This window comes from Felis catus, chromosome D1, assembly GCF_018350175.1.
Source record: "Felis catus isolate Fca126 chromosome D1, F.catus_Fca126_mat1.0, whole genome shotgun sequence".
NCBI classification, from domain to species: domain Eukaryota; kingdom Metazoa; phylum Chordata; class Mammalia; order Carnivora; family Felidae; genus Felis; species Felis catus.
In genome coordinates, this window is record NC_058377.1 from 95,785,178 (window position 1) to 95,810,474 (window position 25,297).

At 37.4% G+C, this 25,297-nt stretch overlaps 1 protein-coding gene across 4 annotated transcripts in view; it reads left to right on the forward strand.

The window, feature by feature from the left end:
- TTC17 (tetratricopeptide repeat domain 17) overlaps positions 1 to 25,297 on the forward strand; it is a 126,968-nt gene that overhangs the window by 51,441 nt on the left and 50,230 nt on the right. For 3 of the 4 annotated variants that reach the window (XM_006937212.5, XM_045039155.1, XM_045039154.1), the window contains exons 16-17: positions 3,887 to 4,073; positions 23,653 to 23,823. In XM_006937212.5, coding sequence (XP_006937274.1) covers positions 3,887 to 4,073; positions 23,653 to 23,823 — 358 coding nt within the window. The remainder of the gene's footprint in view (positions 1 to 3,886; positions 4,074 to 23,652; positions 23,824 to 25,297) is intronic. The other variant, XM_003993184.6, reaches the window with a different exon arrangement.

The following is a 25,297-nucleotide window of genomic DNA, read 5'->3' on the forward strand; positions in this document are numbered from 1 at the left end:
TACATTTAGGTTTGTAATCCATTTCAAGTTAAATTTTTTTTTGTACTGGGAGGTAGAGATCAAAGTTCATTCATCAGAGTTCATATCACATAGATATCCGGTTGTTCTAGCACCATCTCTTGATAACTCTATCATTTCCCATTGAATCACCTATCACCTTTGCTCTGAACTGCAGACTTCTTTATCCGACAGCTTACTTGACATCTCCATGTGGATGTCTAAAACACACTTTAAAACTAAAGGCCCAAACTAAGCTCCTTAACATCGTTCCAATCTTTACTGCTCAGTCTTTCCCATTTCAGGAAACAGTAAAGCCTATAGCTCAGGACAAAAGCTTGGAGCCGTCCTTCATACCTTTTTCTCTCTCAGGGTAATTAACCTTGCTAATATTTTCAAAATATTTCACTATTTATCATCATCTCCATTGCCAGGCTGTCTGATCCAAACCACCATTATCTTTTATCTGGATTATTTCATTAGCCTCCTAACAGTGTCTTTGCTTTTGGCCTTTGTCCCCTTACAGTCTCTTCACAATACAGCAACCAGTGAATCCTTACAAAAAGTCAGATGTTGTCATTTTGTCTGTTCAAATCTCTGCAGTGGCACTCCATATAACTCATAGTAAAAGACAAGAATTTATAATAGTGTAGAAGATCCTACATGACCTTATTACTTTTCTGACCTCATCCCCATGAAATCATTCCTTTGCTCATTCTGTTTTAACTACTTGGCCTGTCTGCAGTTCCTTGAGCATACTAGGCATGCTCCCACCTCAGTGCCTTTATACTTTATATTCTCTCTGGAATACTCCACCAAGATTCTTGAGAGCTTGCTTCATCTCCTTAAAATCCTTTAAAATACTAACTTCTCAGTAAGTCTTTCCCTTACTACTCTATTAAAAATGGCACTCCACACCCCACTGTGGTCTACTTAATGTCTCTTCCCTGCTGTGCTCTTCTCCATCACATTTTTCTCATACTTGCGTGATACCCTCATGGTTTCGTGACACTTGACTATTAGGTCTTCTAAGGCAGTGACTTATGTTTCTTATATTCTGCTGTATCCCCAGTGTCCAAAACAATGTCTAAAACATTAGTAAACACTCAGTAATTATTTTCTAGATGAAATGATGAATTTTTTTTTTTTTTTTTACAAAATGGTAATTAGTTTATCTCAGTGTAAGATATTTGCACAACCATCATTCTGGTCGTAGGAATAGACATTTGTTTCCCTATGTAAAAATATAAAGACACTTTGAAATCTAAGTCTAAATTAGAAATCTAAGTCTAAATTTGAGTTTGTATCTGGGTATGAACCATTAAGTAAGATTTTAAACGTAATCTGAGAGCTACTTTGATTATACCTCTGTAATCTGGAATATTTTATACATCTTGGCTTGGTTATAGTGAGACATTTTGGATGACCTTAACAGCCTGAATCAAAAGCAAGTAGTTGTATAAATCATAGGTATTGCTTTTCATAGGGGTATATTGCACAACTTGAGAACAAAACATTCTTAGATCCTTTAAAATATTTTTAATGATAAAGTAAGTGTAGAATAAATGGTTTGTACACAAGCAAATACAAATTACCTGGCATTAGGTGTATTTCAACTGAAATGACCTAAACCGAATACTTTGGGTTGCTTATGAAAACAGTAACAACAAACATTTGAAAAATAGAATACAAAAACTATTTATAATAGCATCAAAATATCATATATCTAGAAATAAATTCAAAGGGAAGATGTATAAGGTTTCTATACCGGATTGTAAAACATTACTAAGAAAAAGAAGCCCTAAATAAGTGGAAAGAGACACCATGTTCATGGATGGGAAGATTCAGTATTGTTAAGATGTAAAATCTCTCCAGATTGATTTATAAATTCAATCCCAAGCTCCTGGCACTTAATGCATATGTATGCGTAAATGGATAAGTTGATTCTAAAATCTATGCAGAAATGGATCTAGAATAGCCAAAATATTTGTGAGTGAGGGGGAGAAAAAACAGAGTTGGAAGACTTCTATGACTAGATTTCAAGACTTGCCGTAATTAAGTCAGTATGGTATTGGCCCAAGGATACTCAGATATATCAATGGAACACATTAAAGAATTTGAAATAGGCCCCTACATATATGGTCACCTGACATATGACAAAGGCACACTAGTAGTTTAGGGGGATGGGGGCACCTTTTGGTTTTCCAGTAAGTAGTGCTGGAATACTTACTTGGATATCCCTATGGAAAAAGGAATGAACCTTGACTCCTCTCTCACTTTGTACACAGAATTAAATTGAAGTGGATCATGCACCAAAATGTGAAAGATGAAACAATAAAGCTTCTTAATGAAAACATGAAAGAAGGTCTTCATGATGTTACAGTAGGCAAAGATTTTTAAAAGCACTAACTGAAAAAAAGAAGCACAAACTGTAAAATACATATTTTTATAAATATGTAAATATTTTATATATATGCATATATGCGAAAATTGAACTTCATTAAAATTAAGAAGTCCTGTTTATCAGAGATACCAGTAAGAGAATAAAAAGGCAAACCCCAGATTGGGAGAAGATACTTGCAATAAATATTTCCAATGAAGGACTCATATCTAGTGCACATATAAAGAACTCTTTCAAATTACGAAGAAAAACACAGCCTACTTTTTTTTAATGGGGAAAACAACAGGCACTTCAGAAATGAGGAAATTCAAATGACCAATAAGCACATGAAAAAATATTCAACATCATTACTGATACAAGTTAAAAACCACATTGAGATGATACTTTATCATCTCACTAAACCAGCTAAATTTAAAAGACTGGGACAATACCAAGTCAGTAAATTCTCCTACTTGCCGGTAGGAATGTAAATTTGTACGTCTGCTTTAGAAAACTGTTTGTTTGTAGCCCATAAAACTAAATATATGCCTACCTTAAGACCCACTGCAAAGTATATAGCCAAGGAAAATTAGTACATACGTCTGTCAAAAGATAGTTGCAAGAATGTTCATAGTAGCTTTATTCATAATGGCCCCAAATTGGAAACAATCCAAATCTTATCAGAAGGAGAAGGGATAAGCAAACTATGTATATTCACATGGTAAATATTGCGTATCAATTTTTTAAAAAAATAAACTGATAACCCAAAAAACACTCCCGTTTCTTAAGCCTTAGACATTGTACTGACTGAAAGAATCTACAAAAGGGTACAAGATTATATACACATATGGGGAATATGCTGTTTGATTCCATTTATATGAAGTTTAAGAACAGGCAGAGCTAATCTATGGTGATAGAACATCACCACAGTAGTTACCTCTAGGATTAGGGTTGGGTTGCCTAAGGGAATCTTTTTTATCTTAAGTTTATTTATTTATTTTGAGGGGGGGAGGGGCAGAGAGAGAAGGAGGGAGAAAGAATCCCAAACAAGGCTCCACACTGTCAGCACTATCACACGGGGCTTGAACTCACAAACTGCGAGATCATGACCTGAGCTGAAATCGAGATGGATGCTTAACCGACTGAGCCACCCAGGTGCCCCTTCCCAAGGGAATCTTTTGAGGTATTAGAAACATTCTAAATGTTTTATATCTTGAGATGAGTGCTGGTTACAGGGATATATATGCATATAAAAATTCATTGAACTGTACACTTAAGACTAGTATATATTACACTATGTACTTTTTATCGTAGTAAAAAGGTAAAAAAATAAATTTACATTTGTTACAGTGTAGATTTGACTGGTGTAATTAAAATAGGTAGTTAGCCATTAACTTTTATGGGATAACCTAAAAGAAGCTAAAAGACATATACTGTGAAAGTTTTATAACTCTCAGAAAATATTAATTCACTAACATTTAAATTTTTTTTTTTTTTTTGTCTTTTCAGCCCCTGACCTTTTTGAGCCTGGGAAATGCTTACCTTGCTCTGAAGAATATCAGTGGGGCACTTGAGGCCTTTAGACAGGCTTTGAAATTAACTACCAAATGCCCAGAATGTGAAAACAGCTTGAAGCTGATTCGCTGTATGCAGTTTTATCCTTTTCTGTACAACATCACCTCTTCTGTTTGCAGTGGTAAGCAGCTTATATTAAGTGCCGACAAAATGATGAACACAACCAGGGTTCCTATTCTGATCAGCAGAACACAAAATGATTTTCTCAGTTTTTCCCAAGGATTTTATGTAACTAGTATATTCTGTATACATAGGAAAGAAGTTAATTCATTCCTTACTATATAGAGCCTTGGGGTAATTCCCAGAACCCTAGATGAGAAAGGCCAGCTAAAGTATATTTGACTAAAATTGATAGACTTCTCTCCACAAAATCTATGATTTTTTTAATGATCGATATTAATGGTAAAGGGTACATTTTCTGTCCATAAAGACAATCTGCAATACAATTTAAGTGGTTTTTCTGTCTTCTTTCACTGAAATACACCCCCTTGCCTTCCAGTGAAAGTGATCCAGATCTTGACTGCACCTCTAAAGCAGTCACGTGACATTAATTGGTATCTTCTTGCATTCTTCCCCTTTCTCACACAGCCACCAAAATATATGCATGTGCATAAGTGTGTCCACCTGGGTAATGGTTTGAGTTAATATCTGAACTACTGTAAATTCATTAGTTAGAACTCCCTAGGAGTTCGATTATGTTTACTTACTTATTTAAATTTGACTTGAAGAAAAAAGAGTTTGACTTGAATTATGAGGGGTGAGGTTTATATACATATGGATCCTCAGAACCTCACTGTTGTAGAACACACAGTAGGTGCTTTGTCAATGTGGAAATTAGATCATAATATTCAAGCAGAGGGCGATCAGTCCATCACCTTCACCTAAGGAAAAAAAAATCCCTAATGCTCACTTGGTTAAGTGATTTATCTAAAAGACATCAACAATTTACCGGTAGATTTAGCACTTCAAACTGGTTTTCCAGATTCACCTGTACAAGACTGCCTTAGGATTTTAATGAAATGACAGGCAGTAAGTTGTATTTACATTTTTAAGTATCAGAAGCCAGTTTTTTATTTTTATTTATTTATTTTTAATCTGGTTGCTTTTTTATTTTATTTATTTATTTATTTATTTATTTATTTATTTTTTAAATATATGAAATTTATTGTCAGATTGGTTTCCATACAACACCCAGTGCTCATCCCAACAGGTGCCCTCCTCAATACCCATCACCCACCCTCCCCTCCCTCCCACCCCCCCATCAGCCCTCAGCTTGTTCTCATTTTTTAAGAGTCTCTCATGCTTTGGCTCTCTCCCACTCCAACCTCTCTTTTTAGAAGCCAGTTTTTTAGTGAAGAAACCAAAAATCCCACAGCTCCATAACTCCATAGCTCAGCTGTGGCTCAGTACTGAGCACGGTGTAAACTGGAGTTCTTGCATGAAGGCTGAAGGCCTAAGACAGTGTTGACGGTGCAGCAGCGGAGGGACCCGTGCCAGAGTCCTACAGATTCGTGTGTGAGCCCTAACTCTTCCATTACCATGTTTCTCATCCCAGCAAAGAAACTTGTGTCCTCATGTGTAAAATGAAAGGCAAGATCTGTCTCATAGACTTGTTGGTAGGAGTAAATAAGACCCTTATCACATAATAGGTGTTGGGTAAAGGTGAGCCATGAGAAATTCATAATAAATACAGAATATTCAGACCTTAATGGATCTTACGGGTCTTACTTAATCATAGAAAACATGTCGTGGACTTTTAAATTCCTTAGATTACTAACAACAGCCTTGAAAACAGAATTTCACTTTTTTCAGTGAGCTGCTTTTACTAATAGTGTCTCTCTCTCTCTCTCTCTCTCTCTCTCTCTCTCTCTCTCTCTCTTTTCCCCTGCTATCATCTCCCTTGCCTCTCTTGACTTCTTTGTTATCAGAAAGAAGAATTTTGTAGGTATATAGTGCCCCCTTTTCTAAAAAGCCTTTTCCTTAGTATTAGTTTTACATGCTTTTGCTTAGGATTTTAGTTTGTTGAAATTTATTATTATTTTATGTCACTCATGTCAAGAAAGGAAATTCCATTGTCTGGAGGTTTTTCCCCAGAGTATAACTTCAACTAGCCCAGGAAACTAATAACCTGAAACAAATCTACAAAGTTGTAGTATCATAGTATTTAGTAGTCCAGATATCCCGCAAATGTTACTAGATCCAATACAATAAAAGTTCTTTCAGAGAGAGCTCACTAATAAAAACAATTTTTTTTTTTTTTTAGTTTAGCCCCTGTTACATTGTGATTAGTTATCTTAGAAGAGAATCTGCCATCTAGTAACACCTCCATAAATAGTGGTACCGCTGATTAAATGTATGCTATAGCATTTTCTAAGTTTAAAACTTCATGGATAATACTGACTTCATTCAGTATTGATTTTTTTTTTGACAGTGTTTTTGCATTACTTGTTTCCACAGTAACAAGTAATGCTTTGCTGAGTTCCAGCTTTGAAAGGCTGAAACTTCATAGAAACAAATATCTCTTACAGATACCATGAATTTCTTATATTTGAAAACCCAAACAGTTTCTCCTCCTGTAACTATCTCTGAGCTTTACTAAATGGTTGATGAAAAATAGAGAAAAACCTCTGAATAATGATTAGCATTTCTGTACCTTCACATGATTGTCTACCTTTGGCTTTTTCTTTTTTGCAATATTGAAATAAGCTTCGTAAGTTCTCTTTACTTGTCTGCCATGTTATCTGTCTGAGATTTTTATTATGACGATATGAAGTTTTCAAGATACCAACAAAGCTTATGATTCTTTTTCCATATAATAATCAAGGAATTCATATTGGTTTTTATTAGAGAAGAACTTAAGCTGCCCTTCCCCACCCCTTCCCAGCCTAAGTCATTCTCTTAGGAAGGTCTGTTTGAAAGCTACCATTTTTAAAAACTCTGAGATAAGCTTTTCAAGACCAAAAATTGTTAAACTCTAAGAAAACCTATCTTAAATACTGTTTCTGGCCACTGTTAATCTTTGACAAATTTTCTTTACAAATACATATTGGTAACTATTTTTATAGCAGCTATAATATAGTATAATCTCTTGGGTAGTATGAACTTAATGGTAAAATTGTAGGCAGTGTGTTAACATGAGTAAGTATTTTATTGCTTTCAATATGTAATCATGGAATTTTTCACACAGATTTTCAGTTTATGTTTCTTGGAATGTCTGCACAGGTATTGTATTCTGGTACCTCTCAGTACCAATTAGTTCAGTTTAAAAAATACATAATCACTATGCTTACAAAAGTTTTCGACTTGTGAAGGATACATCAGTGCTTAATTACTTATCTGACATTTTCCCCAAACTTTTATTAATCTGGAAATCATTTTATTGACTGCCGTGTGTTAGGTGTGTATGTTCTTATATAGAAACTGCTTGACATCATCTCTCTCTCTCTCTCTCTCTCTCTCAGTCCTTTGAATAGCATTTAATAAATTCTTGTCTTTTATAGGTAGTTTTATATTACCACCCCAATTTCAAGAATGCTGGGAAGGAAAACTTAATAGATTGCTTTATACATTGTCTGCACTCGAGTTGACTGTTACAAGAGAAGCTAGTGCTTTCAGTTTTGATTAAGCGTTTATCTTGGCAGTTTTGAAATACATACTCTTTTACCATATTTTATTGGTTTGTTATTTTACAATCTGATTTAAACATAGAACTGAGTAAGTAGAACTGAGTGTGCCGCTTCAGCAAGCCCATTCTTAAATAACAACATACTTGGCCCTTTTTAAAGTAAAATGGAATCTGTTAAATAAACTTCCCGTGCTTTTGACTATAAGTAAGTTCTTTTCAGTGCTCAACATTAAACAAAAGGACTTTTCTTTTTAATTGGAAAAAATAAATGTCTCACAAAGAATGAAACCTCATGAAGTAATAATGATTATCTTCTGTAAGGACCAAAAATGGAAAATAAGTTTCAATAACCATCTAAACAGAATAATTAAATATTAAATCTGAAGAGAAGTCCAGAAATACATGTAGTGGATTTTCCAAGCATTCATTACTCCATAATATTTTCTAAACGCTATTTCCTTCAACTTCACTAATTTGCAAATCAAAAAGCTACATGTAGTGAAGATATTTTCTACTTAAGCAGTCTAGATTATTTTATTATTATGTCTCTGATATGCATGGTTTTATTTTATTTTTAGTATATTTCATCCAGTATTATTTTGCTTTTATTAGAAAACGTAAGACCAATTGTAGGTCATATTTATTAGACTTCATTTACATCAGATGCCTACAGGTATGCCACTGACAGTGGCATTGATATTTGCTGAATAAAATCAAGCACCTAACCCAGGATTTCTCTGGTCTTGTCTTAATTCACTGAGACACATGTCCATTTAAAAATATTGACCACCCCCCCCAAAAAAAAATATTGACCCAGATCTTTAGAAATGATGTGTAAACGTTATACGTAGAACTCAGACTTAACGTCTAGGTATGCTTAGAATTTTATGCATGTCTTTCTTTAATATGTATTTGAAAGCTTTCACCTACAGACAAAAATAATAAAAGAATTTCCAAATCATGTACATGAGCCTTAATATGTATTGCAGTGTGCAGAAGGATTATCCTGTGTCATCATCACAATGTTTCTGTATTTATAGTTATCTATTTACCTAAATCATAGCTCCTTTTATAATTATTTTCATTACCTATGGTTTTAATCTGTGTTCTTCAACCTAAATTTCTGTAGATTTATAACCTGTAGCTTAAAGCAATCTTACCTGGAGTTCAGATTTTGAAGAAAAAGAAATCTTGGACTTTGCTGCCCTCCTGTGGACTATCCAGCATATGCTACCTGCAGTTAGGGACTTTTGTTTTATGACATTCTTCCTAAAAGTTAATGAAGATGTTGGCTTAAAAAAAAAAAAAAAGATACATTCATAAAGATCCAGTTTTTTATACCTTTTTGAATATGCTACTAGTTAGCTTCCCTCCATTTATTCCTGTAAGAAGAATTAAAACTTTGGTTAATTTACAACAGGTCTCGAAATCCTAAAATTTCAAGCATATTGTGCCACAGAGCCAAATGTAACTCTTGATAATGTAATCTGTCTAGATTTTGTATTTCTTTATTAAAAAGGGCTTTAGTTATGTGGTTAACAAATAATCCTTTGACAAATATCTATGTGGTAGAGGGGGAATAAGGAGAGTCCTCTTTTTATGAATCTAGAAGCAAAGATCATGGGTTACTCAGTTCAAGTGTCACTCAGTGGTAGAGCTAAGACTGAAATCTGAGTCCTCTGCCTTCCAAGGCCAGTGTGGTTCCTGTGCACAGTTCTCTTACTCCAACAAGTATAATTTATCCCACTGCTGTGTTTGAAATAATTCATATTTATAAATTCCTGAGACATTTTTATGAAAATGGTATATTCACCATACTTTTTATGTCATCACTCAAAAGAGATATCTACATCCCTGTATAAAATCTGAATCTGAACTAGATTATGAGGCAGTCCTAACCCTAAAAGCACACCTGAAACGGTCCCTTTCAGTTTAGCACCTTTGTCTTTTCCGAATTTTGCATGATTAGATTGCCACGTGGCCTTGGGTTGCACACAGATCTGGTGGCTGTACTTGCATTATTATCTCAGTAGGTAATATTTATCTTTTGGGATTCCCAGCATTTAGCTTTCATGAACAAAATGGTTACCTTGGGTTTTCATAAGAACTTAGGACAGTAGGTCAAATTCTGATAACCAGTGGTTTTACACTTCAGCCTCCAAAAGACATTGAATATGTGTATACATATTTTAATACTTTTTGGTTTTTTGATGTGAACTTTTCTACATGCAAAAAAGCATTACTTTTCTTTTGAGGAATGAGCCTATTGGTCCCTGCTTACGATCTTCCACAACTATCCTCCAGTTATTACAGATTGTTAGTCTGGCCAAATAATATTTAAGAAAAAATGAAATTTAATGGTGGATATAACCTTCTAAAGCATCAGAATGTTTTCCTTTAACTAAAGGAAACGGAGTGTGGCTTAGTTATTCATCCATTCAACTAATACCTCTCATGTGCCAGGCATTAGTCTAGGAACTGGAAACCAAACAGAAGAAGAATTCTGTTTTATGGAGCTTCGTTTTAGTGGAGAGAAACAGAGCAGATGATAAATATAATAAAGTATTTAGTATGTTAGAAGATAGTGCTAAGGGGAAAATAGATTAAGAGGTTGGGTGAGATTCAAACTGTGTTTAAAGAGGCCCCACTGAGGAAGTGCCAGTTGAGCAAAGACTTGAAGGAGCTAAGGATTTAGGCCATGCAGGCATACAGCATAAGAGCATGTCAGGCAGAGAGAATAGTTGTTCTAACAGCTTTTGCAAGGATCAGCAAGAAGGCCTCTATGGTTGCACTCGCTTGTAAGAGATGAAAGCTGAGATGAGTGGGAGGAGGAAAGAGCCATATCTTTACTGCCTTGCAGACCATTCTAATAATTTGGGCTCTTACTCTAAGAGAAAGATGTATGATTTGGAAGATTTTGAGCAGAAAAGAAGAACGATCTGATTTACATATCAACAGTTTTCCTCTGGCTGCTCTATCGGAAATAGATTGTAGTAAGGTAAGGGCAGAAACCGGGAGACCCATTAGGATACTGTTGCAAAAATATAGGTGAAAGAGAATATTGGCTTGAACCAGCCAGGTGAGGTGGGAGGAGAAGGTGAGAAACCATCATTGTATTGGGGATACATTTTTGAAGATAGAACTAACAAGACACCACCAGAGGCAGGGTAGGAAATGAAGGACAGAGAGGTCATGGATAACTCCTAAATTTGGGACCTAAGCAACTGGTGCTATTTTTAATGAGATTTGTAATCACCATTGGTGCTGTTTAATAAGATAGTAAAATCTGAGAAGGAGCAGGTTTAGGGAGAAAAATAAGTTTGGTTTTGTGACTGTTAAGTTTGCGTTGCTTATTAAATGTTTAAATGCAAGTATTAGGCAGGCAATTAGATATATGAGTGTCATGATGGTCAGGGAAGAGGCCCAGGCTAGAGATGCTAATCTGTGAGCCATGGGCTTATGAGTGGTTTTTTAAGTCTTGAGCATGGACGAAGGCACCTCAGTGGTTAGTATAAAAAGGGAAGTAGGTCAGCAATTAATTACTAGGGCATTCTAGTACACATTAAGAGGTTGAGAAGAGAAAGAACAATAAGGAAACAGCCAGCTAGACAGTAGGAATATCGGGCAAGTATTTTGTCCCAGAAACGAAGAAAGTGTTTTGAGAAGTGATAGATTGTATCATTATTGCTGCACCAGACGGTTGCATCCTAAGAGGCTGAGTTGGATGAGGACAGCGAATAAATCGTTGGATTTAGGAACCTGGAAGTCGCTGGCAGTTTCTAAAAGTTTGTATGAAATGGGTTGTGAAGGAGGTGAGGAAGTGGAAATGGCTAGCAACTCTTCCAAAGAGTTTCGCTGTAGTGAGGAGCAGAAAAATGGGATGGTAGTTAGAGAGGGATGTGGGATTAAAGATAAATTTGGTTTGGATTTTGTTCTAAAAATAGAAAAATTTGCAGTATGTTTGCATAGGACTGATCTAGTAAAAAAGGAGAAATTAAAGATGCAAAAAAGAGAAACTGTAGAAGCAAAGTTCTTGAATAGATGGCGGGGAGGGGGGTGGAATCCAAGGCACAAATGTAGGGTAGGAATGGTCTTTAGATAGGAGCAGGGACAATATATAGGTATCGAAGTGGGACTTTTGATTACTTTCAGTGAAACGAGAGGCTAGTTGTGAGATCAGAGTGAAGAGAGGCAGAGGGTGTTGGAGACAATGTTGAGACAGGAAAGGGTGAAAACAGCAGACTCAGGATGTGAGTTGACAGGGAGATTTCTAACTTTGGTAACTGCCTAAATGTCAGTATCATTAATTAAGTGAGAAAATATGGGAAAGACATAATTTATGCATTGATGTAAGGCTGGAAACTAAGTTGCGATAGACCTGTTCATTTGGAGATGCCTCTGGCTCCCTCAGAGAGAATATGCAAGGTGAGAAGAAAAGACCAGAATGGAATCTTAGAAAATACTAGTATTTAAGGAGCAGAGCCAGTGAAGGAATAGAATGGTATTGGGAAACCAAGGGGAAGCTAGGTCCTGAAGGTCAGAAGAACAGAGGGTTTGAGAAGAAGAAATCAATGGTACCCTGTTCCGTATTGGTTCCCAAAGTATGGTACATATATCACGAGAGGTGCGTAAGCTTTCAAGTGGTACTTAGGTTAACATTTTTTAATAATTTTAATGTTTATGGTTAATTCTAATGGGCATTAATATATCACTAGCACATCAAACCTGTGATTTATGAAAAGCGGTACTAACTTACCCTTTTAACATAATGTAAAATTAACCAGCGAAGCCATTTAAAGGAGAACGTCACATAAATAATCATAGTGGTACCTACAGGAAAATCATGACTGTAGTTGGCAAATGAACAGTGTGGACGCTCTGGCTTTAACAGTGTAGAAAGTCATTGGTGACTTCATTTTATCAAAAGTATTTTCTGTAAAATGGGGAGGTACCTACACTAAAGCAACAAGAATAAATCTTAGGATAACAGAAGTGTTAAAATGAGCTCTGTATGTATAGTTGAACTACTTTTGAAGCTATTGGCATAGTTTCTAAACTAAACCTCGTGTTTCAGCTGTCATTCAGTGACTAAAATATCTTTAAAGCAAATAGATAATGATACCAAGAAACATATTAATGATAGGATACAAATAAGGAAGATTTTTTTTAACTCACCTTTTAGAAATATGAAAATGTCACTATGTTTGAAATAAAATAGAAAATTTGGTGAGTGAAGAAAGAGGATATTTATCAGGAGGATATTCTAAGCCTCAGGATCTAGTACATAAGAGCAAGTAGTTTTATTCTCTGTCAATGGACTGTTGCAACTGTATCACTATAGTCTTGGCTGTGATGCTCCAGATGGACTGAGACCAAGGGTAGCAAGTGACTGTCACTATAGACATTTCAGTAGCACTTCTTGAAGTCCTCTAGGATGCGATGGCACTGGATGTTGTTGTTACTCAGTTATGGAATACTTTTCTTCATTAATCTAAAAATAAATTTATAGTCTCTCGGAATTACAGAGCTTAACACTTAAGGTGTGCAAATGGTCCTCGCCAGTCTTGAGTCTCCAAAAGGAAGTCAGTTATGTTTTTAGGCACTAAACTAAGTTTAAATCACAGTTCTGCTTCCTTTCTGCTCTCAAGGTAGTATGAGGATACCTACTGGATGGCATCATCAATCATATTTCGTGATCACTTATCTACAGATAGGGTTGGAAAGTTATGTTTAGACATCTTTCTTTGTATGTAGGCTCTATTCTGCATCAGGAGCCTACTGTGATTCCCTACACTCATAGCACTGTAGACAAAGTGATTGTACACCAACAAGAAACTGTGAAGGGTGAACAAGGTGGGGTCTGTTTATGGGGCACCTGGGTGGCTTGGTCAGTTAAACATCTGACTTTGGCTCAGGTCATGATCTCGCGGTTCACGGGGTCGAGCCCTGTGTCGGACTCTGTGGTGGCAGCTCAGAGCCTGGAGCCTACTTTGAATTCTGTGTCTCCCTCTCTTTCTGTCTCTCCCCTGCTCATGCTCCATCTCTCTCTTGTCTCCCCAAAACAAATAAACATTAAAATTTTTTTTAAAGATGGGGTCTGTTTTATCTAGCTCTCATTAACTATTCAACACGATACTTTTAATATGGTTTGTACATCAGCCTTCTGAAAGGAACTGCAGGCGGCTAACTCTAGTTGTATGGACTTTGTGTGTAGTGAGTTAGGCAAGTTCATTGGCTGTTGCCCTTTTATTTATTTATTTATTTATTTATTTATTTATTTATTTTTATGTTTATTTATTTTGAGAGAGAGAGAGAGAGAGAGCATGAACGGGGGTGGAGCAGAGGGAGAGAGAGAATCCCAAGCAGGCCCTGTGCTGTCAGTGCAGAGCCCAATGTAGGGCTCAATCTCATGAACTGATGGGAGATCATGACCTGAGCCAAAATCAAGAGTTGGATGCTTAACTGACTGAACCACCCATGCGCCCCTCTTCCTTTTTAAATCTTCAACTTCTATTCATTGTTGCCGATGGTTTCAGAGATATTTTGAGTTATGTTAAGTTTTGCCATTTCTTTTAACAAGGCTTTGCATGACTCTTCCCCGTTCAAAAAGATTATTCTAATTGCAGAACTCATACACGCACACACACACACACACACACACACACACACACGAAGTCCATTCTACATTGGTAGAACGAGCTCTTTTTTTTAAAATGATTTGTGCCTAGGTAAGTTCTTTAGTGCACTGTGAGCCAACTAGTTGAAATGAACTCCCAGTTTTGAAATTTTTGTTTAACACAGTGAGCACTGAGTCTTTAAACCCTTTTTACAAATATGATCATTGAGTGAGTTCTACTCAGTTTCATGGCCTGATTGAAATAAAGCAGTTGAACCTGATAATCACTAGAACAGAACATTAGTTTTAACGTGCATAACTGAGAATACGTGGCATATATCTGTGAATGTGGAATGCTAGCTTGGGGCTTTTTCCCCCTTTTTTCTTTCAGTGTTGTTATTACTAGTAGTCATATGTTCTTCCTACTAAATTACTGTGCTCTTTGACCAAGAACATTTCAGTAATCTGTTACTTTTTCTTAACCACCAAGGTTTATTTGGTGGTTTATCTTGAAAATGTAGGAGAAATTTAAATCAAATTTCATAGCTGCTGAAAAGAGCACAGCTTTGGATTTGTTTTTTCTCACTTAGTTGCTTTTTATAACAACTAAGCCTAAATTTGCTGACCTCAAAGCAATTTAAACCTCTTTGGCTACCAGGCATTGCTTAATAATCCAGTCAGATCACAGATATCCAAAGTGATTATTATAAAAAATAACAAACATATCAAATTTCAGGAAAAAGGGCTGGAAGTCAGTAGCAATTGATAGAGTACCCACTGTTGATCAAACGTTCTGCTTCCTGCTGCACCTATAATAACATAGTCATGTTTCCCTTGACAGTGTGAAATATAGCTAGGGAAAAACCTAACATGAACAACAACAACAACAACAACAACAAACAATTCACCACTTCTCTGACTGCCTAAAAAGCATAAATGCTAAAAGTTGGGAGAGAGTAAGGTCTTAGAAGTGATGTTTTCAGGAGCAAAGTGGCCACCGAAGTGAATGCCTCCAGGTAACTGACTTGCATTTGGTGACATAAAACAAAAGGAAACAGTATAATGCCACCATTTATTTCTCTTAGCTTTTTTACTTGATTTAGTGCACTGGCTATATGTACTTACATATATGCTCAAATCAGACTGCTTGTTTTAATCACATACATATGAAGTGAGGTTTGCATCTAGGGAAGTGAACCTTGAAGTGAAGTCAGTCATCTAGGGAACTTTGTTTGTTCAAAATGTTGTGTGGTAGAGGGACTTAAGTATCCTTTAAAAATAAAACAAAACCTTGGTTTAAATATCATACTCAGTACCCATGCCAATGAAAAGGACAATTGTTAACACTCTTTCTTTTCATATCTGAGCCATATGAGCTATTACTAGATTCAAACCCTTATCAATTCTGGAAATACTAGGGTCTTGGGTTCTCATTTAAATACATCTGGATAATTTACTTAATCTGAGAAATAAAAAACACCAGGTAGCCTTTGAGATCTTATTAGCTTTGACCTATCATAATACACTTGCAGTAGGAAAAAGGCAAGCTTGATAATGCCCAACAAGTGCTTCTGATGGTAGGTCCCTTCCCCACCAAGCATATGTCTGTGGCTCCATTAATAGCTCGAGGAAGAGGACTAGAGTTAAGGTCTATTGATTTTCCCCACTAGATTCCTTTCCTCGACATCACCAGGTGACCATTCACTTGCAGCAGGAGAAAAGAGAGGCAAATGATAAACCCCCAAGTTGTGGGTAGCTAGGAAATCTAAGTCCTTCCCCCATCTCCTCTTTGTAGGCTTATTCTAAGTATTAAGACTTGAGTAAGACCAACTCAACTGTGTGTGGTTAACTCAAATAGATGTGCTGAATTTAAACTCTCTGACCACATAAAAACTAATATCATTCTTCCTTTGGCAAAGTCAGTGAAAATTGTAACAAACTGTAATATATGGTGATGATACTGTGGATAGCCTGTTTTCTTTACTACCCACATCCTGCTTTCCTGGATCCATGTGTTTGCTCATGTTTTTTGCAGCTTTCCCTCCACAAAAATCCTAATCTTACCCTTCCTTCAGAGCCCAATCCTACCATATGCTTTACCTGATTCCTTAATTATAAGTAATCTGTAACCGATCATTCTCCCTGTTCCTCTCCTTCAGCTCCTGTGTCTTGCCATCATAGTTGTGTACAAGACAGTGCTCACCTACAAGACTTCTTCAGCTCATTGGGAGCAGGGACCAATCCTTTTTTCATTTTCATACTCTGGCCCACCATGCATTCTACACCCTCCTTCCACTGTTTAGCTCATAGAATGTACTTAAGTGACAAATTAGCTAGTGATATTTCAAGTTTGAACTACTGAGAATACCTAGTAATAAAGAGTAATTTAACTTGTGTCCACCCACTGTTTACCCAGAATGCTTTACACCAAACCTTCACTCAATACACATATATAAATATAGGTCTGCTTTTCAGGTCTGCAGCCCCCACACCAGAGGAGGGAGAAGATGGAAGGAATTATGTTGTCTGTCTTGTCCAGGAGAAGCTGATACATCTTACAGCCTGCATTCTCTCAGCCCCTGCATGCACTGTTTTTAATGAAAGTTGCAAAAAGGTGTCCTTGTTGACCCTCATTGGAAAACTATCATTTATGGGTAAATCACTACGTCTGAGGAAATCTGTTGGGCTTATTTCCCCAGCATACTTGCTTGAAACAAATTTTCCTCTCCTGAGGTAAACCAGAGAGGAGTGCTGCTGCTGCTACTCCTACTACTATTACTACTGCTAGAGCTTTGGCAGTTAATTTTCTTTCTTCTTCAGTATACTTTCTGCATGGGAAAATATTTTGTAGTAAACTTCTGGTGAATGTTTAAAGTCCCTTGTCTGGAGGTCAAATGTGATCTTTCACATTTCTAGAGGAAACAGTAGCTGCTGAGAGTTTGGATTCCATCACTGGCGTCATTTCTTCCACACACTGCAGGTCATGGTGTCTGTGTGTCAACTGGCCCTGACTTTGCCCTCCATGCCACAGTCACTTAAGAGAAGGCCACATGGGAAGACAGGCCAGATTTACACCCAGCTCTCCCTTTTTCTCCTGTAAATGGAGGCAGGGAGCATAAGTCTACAGAAACCAGTGCATTTCAATCCCTAGACAAAGCAGATTGCCCTGACATATGTACACCAAGTGTTCCCCAGGTGAGAGTTCAACTCTGTAATATATAGTAAAAGGAAAACACAGACACATACACGCGCGCGCGCACACACACACACACACACACACACCTGTATTTGAGGTCACAGAGGTTTATTTCTTAGTCTTTTTTTCTTTTATGTTTTATTTTTGAGAGAGAGAGAGAGAGAGAGAGAAGGCAAGGGTGGGGGAGGGGCAGAATGAGAAAGGGAGACATAGAATCTGAGGCAGGCTCCAGGCTCCCGAGCTGTGAACCCAGAACCCAAAGCAGGGCTCAGACTCGCGAATCATGAGATCATGACCTGAGCCAAAGTCAGACACTTAACCCACTGAGCCACCCAGGCGCCCCCTCTTAGTTTTTCTTTTTTAAACTTACTTCTGACTCATTCACCTCACCAGGAGGGAATGCCTATGTAATTCTGAAATTGCTGATTTCAAGTCTTTAATATGGTCTGTTTTCTATCTGGCATTGCACTTTTAAGGTCAGTCCGTACATAATCATTACTTTAAACCTCCTGCGAAGAATTCATTTGGCAGTAATTGCTGAATGAGAACAAGTCTAAGGAGCCGATACTTCTGTTGAAATGATTTCTCTTGTGTTTTTCTAAGGAGAGGGCAGCAGAGGGCAAAGGAGGTGAGGCAGTCTCACCCATCTCTTAGGTGTGGTCATCAGCAAGCTAGGTCTCACCCAGACCCAGGAGCTCTGAGTGCTCCTGTTCACAGTGGTTTCACTAAGGCAGTTTCCCAGGAATCCTCTCATTTCAGATAAAGAATCTAGACACAGAGAAGTAAGTTAATTTCCTCAAGTTCGTACGAAAGGCTGCAGCTAAGGCTGGATTTGAATTTATACTGCGGAATGTTCCTTTTGGAACCAGGTCTACAGGACCTCTGTCACAACTTCTGGAGGTGGAAATCAGAAAGGTACCTGTTCCCAGAAAGGTACCTGTTTCTTTCTTCATCAAATATACCTATTAACTCTGTGTGGTGCCAAGCCCCACCTACCACCCACAGTTAATGTTTCCTGCTAATATTTTAAAGTAATTTTGCATAGCAGCGGTGAGCAACTTAAAGATATACTTCTGTTCACCTCATGATTTATCTTACTACCTTTTCTAAAAGATTAGTAGGGAAATATCATGAAATTATGAGGCAGCTAAAATTATAATAAAACATTCACAGTGTGTCTCTAAATTACATATATACAGAAAAAAATGGCTACAATGCTGCATAATTTGAGTGCAGTTGAGTAGAAAGGTAAGGAGAAAGACAAATACTATAAAAAGTCACTCGTATCTGTTAAGAGGACAGTGTTACCTGTATTTTCCACCCAGGTACCTTACATTTAGTGGTATACACCAGAATGCCTCCTATAAGGTACCTTTTCCTATAGGCACAAGAAAGGCGCCTTTAGAGTATAATATAACCCTATTAGAACAGGGATGGTAGGAATATCTTTAGAATATTCCGTTATTCACAAAGGCCATCTTTCTAACATCTGTTACTTTGTGTTCAGCAACGTCAAATTCAAAGTCAAATTCTAGTTCCCATTAGAAATCAGTTTATTTATGTCTTAGAAACTCATTGTATATAATAGGAAGCATAGAAGTATTACACTTACTTGTACGGGGGAAAAGAAAGTACATTAGAACAAGAATAATTTGGGGCAAGTAGAGCAAGCCTTTAAGGTGTCACAACCTAACACAAGCTGTGGAGCAGCAGAGAGGTGGTAAGCTTTGATTGAACAGAACATAGGATCTACAGTCTGTTCTCATACTGTAAGGCCATGAATTCGAGAGCACAGAGCAAACTGAGGCAAATGTCTAAATGTACTAAGTATTTTGGGATTCAGATATGCCAAGCAGTGTAATCTGGATTAATTGCTGTCTTCTTCTAAAAGCCCAGTAGAAATCAACTCTGCCTACCTTCAGCATCTCCTACACACACATGTGTGCACACACACACACGTGCACGTATGTTGGCAGTTGAAATTAGGCAGATACCCTGATAACTTCTCGAGCCAGTTGTTCATACCAGAGATTCTGAGTTAGGCTGTAGCTAAAAGGCCGTGGTGAAAGAGATGACATTGGGATAATTTATTCCTTTGCAGCTTTTTGGAGAGCCAACAATAATAGCTTACCATGTGCTAGGCCATGGTCTCACTTCTTATATTTCAATCTCAACAACTTAGTGAAGTGGACACTATTATGAAACTCAGTTTGCAGATGAAGAAACTAATACACAAAAAGAATAAAAGTAACGTGCCCTGCTTTATACAGCTAGAGAGTAGGAGAAATAGGATCGGAACTCAGTCTGGCTGCAGTCTGTGCTCTTACCCACTACGGTCTAAGGCTAAGAGAATTACGTGAGCCTTTATTAGTTCTATTTGACTAGCTCTAGTTATGCGGCTCTTCCAAAGTTCTGCTGCCTTTCAATTATTTGTGGCATTTCTTTATTATAACTCATCCTGAAGGATCCTAAGGTACCCAACCAGGAATCTCCTGACAACTTATGAGATTCAGAAGGTAAGGAGTCTTTTTAAGAAGTCAGTGGCTACCTAACTCTAGAAAATATTCTTCTGAGACCTTTGTAAATAGAATTATGAGAAAAATAGGAGATTTCCTTAGCTTTACTAATGATAAGAGTTCCTGAGAACTTAGTTTACTCTGAAAACCTTTTTAGCCACTGGATAAGTTGTGCCTTTGCCTTTGGAGACTTATACTTTGACAAGACCTATTAAATATTTAGTTGTTGTCCAGAACACCCTTGTAGGGTAGGTTAATATTAATAATCCAGTTTATACAGGTGACACTCTAACCACAGAAAAGGATGTTGACATGTCTGAGATCGCCTAGCAGTTCTAGAATCAGAAATACCCTACTTGGAGTTTTGTGCTTCCTTAGTATTGCCTTGTACTCATCCACTTCCAAGAAAAACCAAACTGCCAAGATTTGAATTAGATGCTAAACACTTTGTAAGCAAGGATAGAGCATTAAGCGCAGCAAAGTGTTTCCATTTTCACCTGGGACCTTGTTATCTAAAACACTTTCTTTAAATCATGCAGTTCCTTAAAAAAAAAGAAAAAGAAAGAAAAAGAAATCCTACCTCTCAAAGTTAGTTTAAGCTACACAATCTCCTCATTTTTGCCTCAGCAAAAAATAATAGTCCTATGCACGGAAGATGACGTGTTCCTTCTTAAGTATCTTTCCATTTTTCCTTCTCCAATATTTTCTTGTGTTTCTTTAATGAGGGCATCATGTCCACCTCTGCTAGGAAGACAGGTGACATTTTCCCCTGTGGGCAACTTTTTCTTCAGTTCCCCTTTGAGCTAGGGCAGACCTATACCACCCCAACGAATCGAAGCTTTCCTTCTTTCCAAAATGCTTCAGTTCCCCTTCAGACAACTGGAAGGAACAATTTAAAAAACAGGCAATTTGACTTTGTATTATTAGCCTAGATAATTATGTAAATCGCACCAGAACACTGAACCACCCTGCTTTTAACTGTCCGCCTAAGAAAATTAATATTAACAGCTCTAACCTTAAAGCATTTAGTTTTTACTTGATCATTTTGATTCTGCCTACTTCCAACAAATATTATTATTCTGCCTTTTTATTCCCAGTTCTCCCCGATCCCCTCTTCGGCCCTCTCTCTCTCTCCCTCAGATGTTGGCCCCAATTTCTTGAATTGGAGGACAAGACATTCTTAGAATGCACAAGGCTTGCTTCAAGAGGGTGTCTGGGTTTGAGGTCATGCAGGAGGACTAATTTTAGATTCATGCACATCATATCTTATAAATTACCTATGAGGCATTTTTAAATATTGCAGACATTTAAAAAGATGAAACCAATTAAATTTTTATAATGGGAAGAAAGTGGGAGAGAAAAATAAGAGATGCAAAGGTTAGAGGAGGAAGTCAACTGCAGAAAACACAGAATTTCACTGGGTTCCAGTGTTAAAGGTTTGTCCTTTGTTTTTGTAACAGTGTTTTACTTAACCTGTGTCAAGGTGAAAAATGCTTTAGAGGCAAATTCACCGAAGCTGAAAGCAGAGAATGTACACTAGGAATAACATGTTTTAAAATTATCAGCATCACTGTCATCGTTTTCTGTCTGTTTTTAATAGTCATGCTTATTTATATCCCAATTAAGAGTTGTCTCTAAGAAGCATGACGTTCTTCATAGTAAATTGTAGTCAGTTGGGTGTGTACAGTTGTTTGTTGTCACTTCTTTATTTTAATGCTCTTATGCTTCACCTCCCCATATGTAACCTGCACATACTAGATGGTGAAGACAGAAGTGGAGACAAATCCACTACCTCTGTCCTCTCACAGGAGAATTTGGAGGAAAAAAGTGACTATCATTGATCATAGCATCTTTCCTGTCAGCCTTGCATGGGCACACACACACATACCCAACACCTTCCACCTCTCAAATTGTACTTCTCATCGCCTCCCAAACACAAATGAGAATTCCTGTTCCTGTTGCTTTGCTTAACGCATCATTATTCACTGCGTAGAATGCCACCTTCTCTTTTCTGCTAAAGAGGTAGCATTGGCTGGTAGAGAGCCAAGAAGCTTTCTACTAAGAGAGAAATGATTAAAATCTTAGATCTGCCAGTCACTTACTATTTGACCATAGGCAAGTTGTTTGATTTCACTGAGACTCAGTTTCCTTATCTTTAAAATAAAAGTTAATATTTCACAAGGCATTTTTGAGGGTAAGTAGGAGAAAACATACAAAACATTCAACAGATATTGGCTCTCCTTGTATTTCCCCCTTTAAGTCCTATCTATTCTTCAAAATTCAAGTTCTGCCTGCTCCAAGTCTATTCTCTGAAGCACTTATGTTGCACACCATGCTGCCTCATCATTGTTCGTTGTCTTCTATTTACTGTCTTCCCAAGTTGCTTGCAAGTTTCTGGAAAGCTAAAGCTCCTCTGAAACAAAAAAAATTGGTTTCTGACATGACCTTGTTAAATATGGTAGCCTCAAATGTGTGATAGTGTAGAGTTGGAAAATGGAAGAGACTCCTTAAGCATGCAGACCCTTTACTCCAAACTCAGTAGGTTGGGAAAGGTTTTGAGTCCATTATGCTTTTTTGGCACAACAGAAAAGGCGTGAGAGGTGCTTTCCTAAATTATGGAATCTAAAAGGGAGTCTTCAAATCCAGAAAGAGACTGTACTTCCATTGCTGCAGAGAGAGCTTAATTGGATACATACATCTCTTTGAGACAGTGTTCTATTAAAAAATAAACCTTTAGAAAAAGAAAAGCAAACCTTTAGAGTATGTTTGAATGTTCTGGTAAAGGAGGGAAGTTACTTAGATACTCTTATCCAAAGACTTGTCCTGTGAGAAGAAAGTTGCAGGCTTCCACTGAACATATATCTTTAGGGACAGTGCCCATCAAACATAAGAGAGGAAGTGGAGTCCTATTCAGATAGCCTGATCACTGCCACATCAGACACAACAACCTCGTAATAGATTCCCTAGAGAATGACCATCAGGCAGAGCAGGATGGTTGCTCTTTATCCGTATAAGCACACAGTCCCTAATAGGGTCAGAGCTCTTCAACTTACTGGCAAAATTGTAGTAAGAAGTCAGACTCACTATACATTTCAGACAGTATCAGAGAGTGCTATGATTGCATTCAAGATGTGACATTTTACACTAAAGTAAATCTTTACACGACCAGAATTTGTTTTCCAAAAGAAAAGTCAGCATCTTTGTGATATTACAGTCTTGAACATGGATTCTCTGCCACCACCATCCCTCTTTAAGTCCTTGGTTTTTAATTTATAATCTGTTGCCTTTTGATATATCTTTCATTTTAAGCTGTAATGCAAGAACGGTATTATTTCTGTGCTATAGTTCATCTACCTCCAGACTTATCCGGGTACTAATCTGTCATTTCTCGCCTTTGAAAAGCAAATAGAAGGAAAACTACTTTTTTTGTGATGTTTTTGACTTTCAAAGAAATGTTTCTAAGTTATTCATTATAAATGGAATGAGATCTTTGGGATGTGATCTTTATTGTCATAACTTTTTATCCCCCAAATACTTGGTTCTTACAATAGCCTTGCAGGTGAAACGATCCTGAGTCGCAATCATGATCTGGCTCAGGGCGCCAGCTCACGGATTTTTGTGTGTTCTGCTGGAGAAGAACTGACACTATCATCTTTTTGTTCTTCCTGATACTTGAAGACCTTGAGCCATGGGACTACCTAAGAGAGATGTTTCTAATGTGCTGTCTTTGTGTCTCTTGTCATTGAGGTAATTGTCATGAGAAAACCCTGGACAACAGCCATGACAAACAGAAATATTTTGACAACTCACAGTCACTGGATGCTGCTGAAGAAGAGCCCTCTGAGACAGGAACAGAGGAGGACCCTGTACTCTCTGTTGAGAATTCAGGGAGGGACTCAGATGCCCTTAGACTTGAAAGTAAGTTGATTTGACCTGAGCTGTGCTTCTGGGATAAAATCAACTCTCAAGCTTCGAGTTTAGGCTTTTCTCTACTCTCAGTAGTTTCCTTCTTTTAATAGCCACTCATTATATTGTAGAATTATGAGGTGACCCACAGGTGGTGAGGTAGAGGTTTTTATCATGTAAAAAAGCTCTTCATACTTCTTTTTCCTTCCACCTCAGTGTTGTCTTTTGCTAGAACAAACTTGCTTCATTTATATACCAGTCTTTCTTCTTAGTATCAGTAGTCTACTGAGTAAGTCATTGAAAAAAAGCAAGATCACTTGTATTTACACTAACCCAATAACATTTAAAGATTTGGAGTAATAGACATACCAGGGCCTCTCCTAAAATTCTGTGGCCACATTTTGAGCTATGCTACACTGAACAGTTCTTAACATTATCAGTCAATGCATAATTGCCAAATTGAATGACTTTTTAGTATTCATCCTGCTTAACCACTTTGCTGCATTTGGATCTATGCACAGCTCCCCACTCCTTGAAACTCTCTTCCTTTTCCTCTTGGCTTCTGGGGTATCAGTTGCTCTTGGCTGTCTTCCTGTCCTCAGGACATCTGCAATTTCTTTCACTTATTTCACTTAATTTCTTTACCCCTTATTTGTTAGGTTACACAGTATCTCAACCTTGGCCTTTTTTTCTTATCCCTCTTCTTATCCCTCTGTGTTATCTCTTGTATCTCTTGTATCTGGTGTCTCAGATACTTCGGAATATATCAGTGACTCCAACTCTGTATTTTCAGCTAGGACATTCTCTACAACTCTAGATCTTAGTTCCACTTTTTTAGTGGTCTCTATCTAGATGTACAATAGGCACTTCAAATTTCATATATCCAAAATTGAGCTTATTCTCATTTTCACCCTATTTCTTGAACTGCATCTAATTCCTATATCCCTGCTGTCTGTTAATGGCATCACAACTCACCAGTCACCACTGTATCCAAGACCTGTTGCATCTGTTTGTCTCTTCATCTATTCTTCCTGCCACTGCCTGAATTCAGACTTTTTTCATTTCTGCTTGGGCTATTGCAATAGCTTCATAATTGAGTTCCCAGTATCTAGTCCTTTACTTTAGTCTGTGTATGGAGTGTGTTTGTGTGTGTGTGTGTGTGTGTGTGTGTGTGTGTGTGTGTGTGTAGGAGAGAGATAATACATGTAAATGGTACAATATTTAAAAAGCAGAAGCAGTCCCTGTTACCAGTGTATTGTGTGTCCAAAGAGTTGTTTCTAAAATAAGAGCTGATTGGGACACCTGGGTGGCTCAGTTGGTTAAGTGTCCAACTTCGGCTCAGGTCATGATCTCGCAGTTCGTGAGTTTGAGCCCTGCTTCGGGCTCTGTGCTGACAGCTCAGAGCCTGGAGCCTGCTTTAGATTCTGTGTCCCCCTCTCTCTCTGCCCCTCCCCACTCATGCTCTGTCTCTCTGTCTTAAAAATAA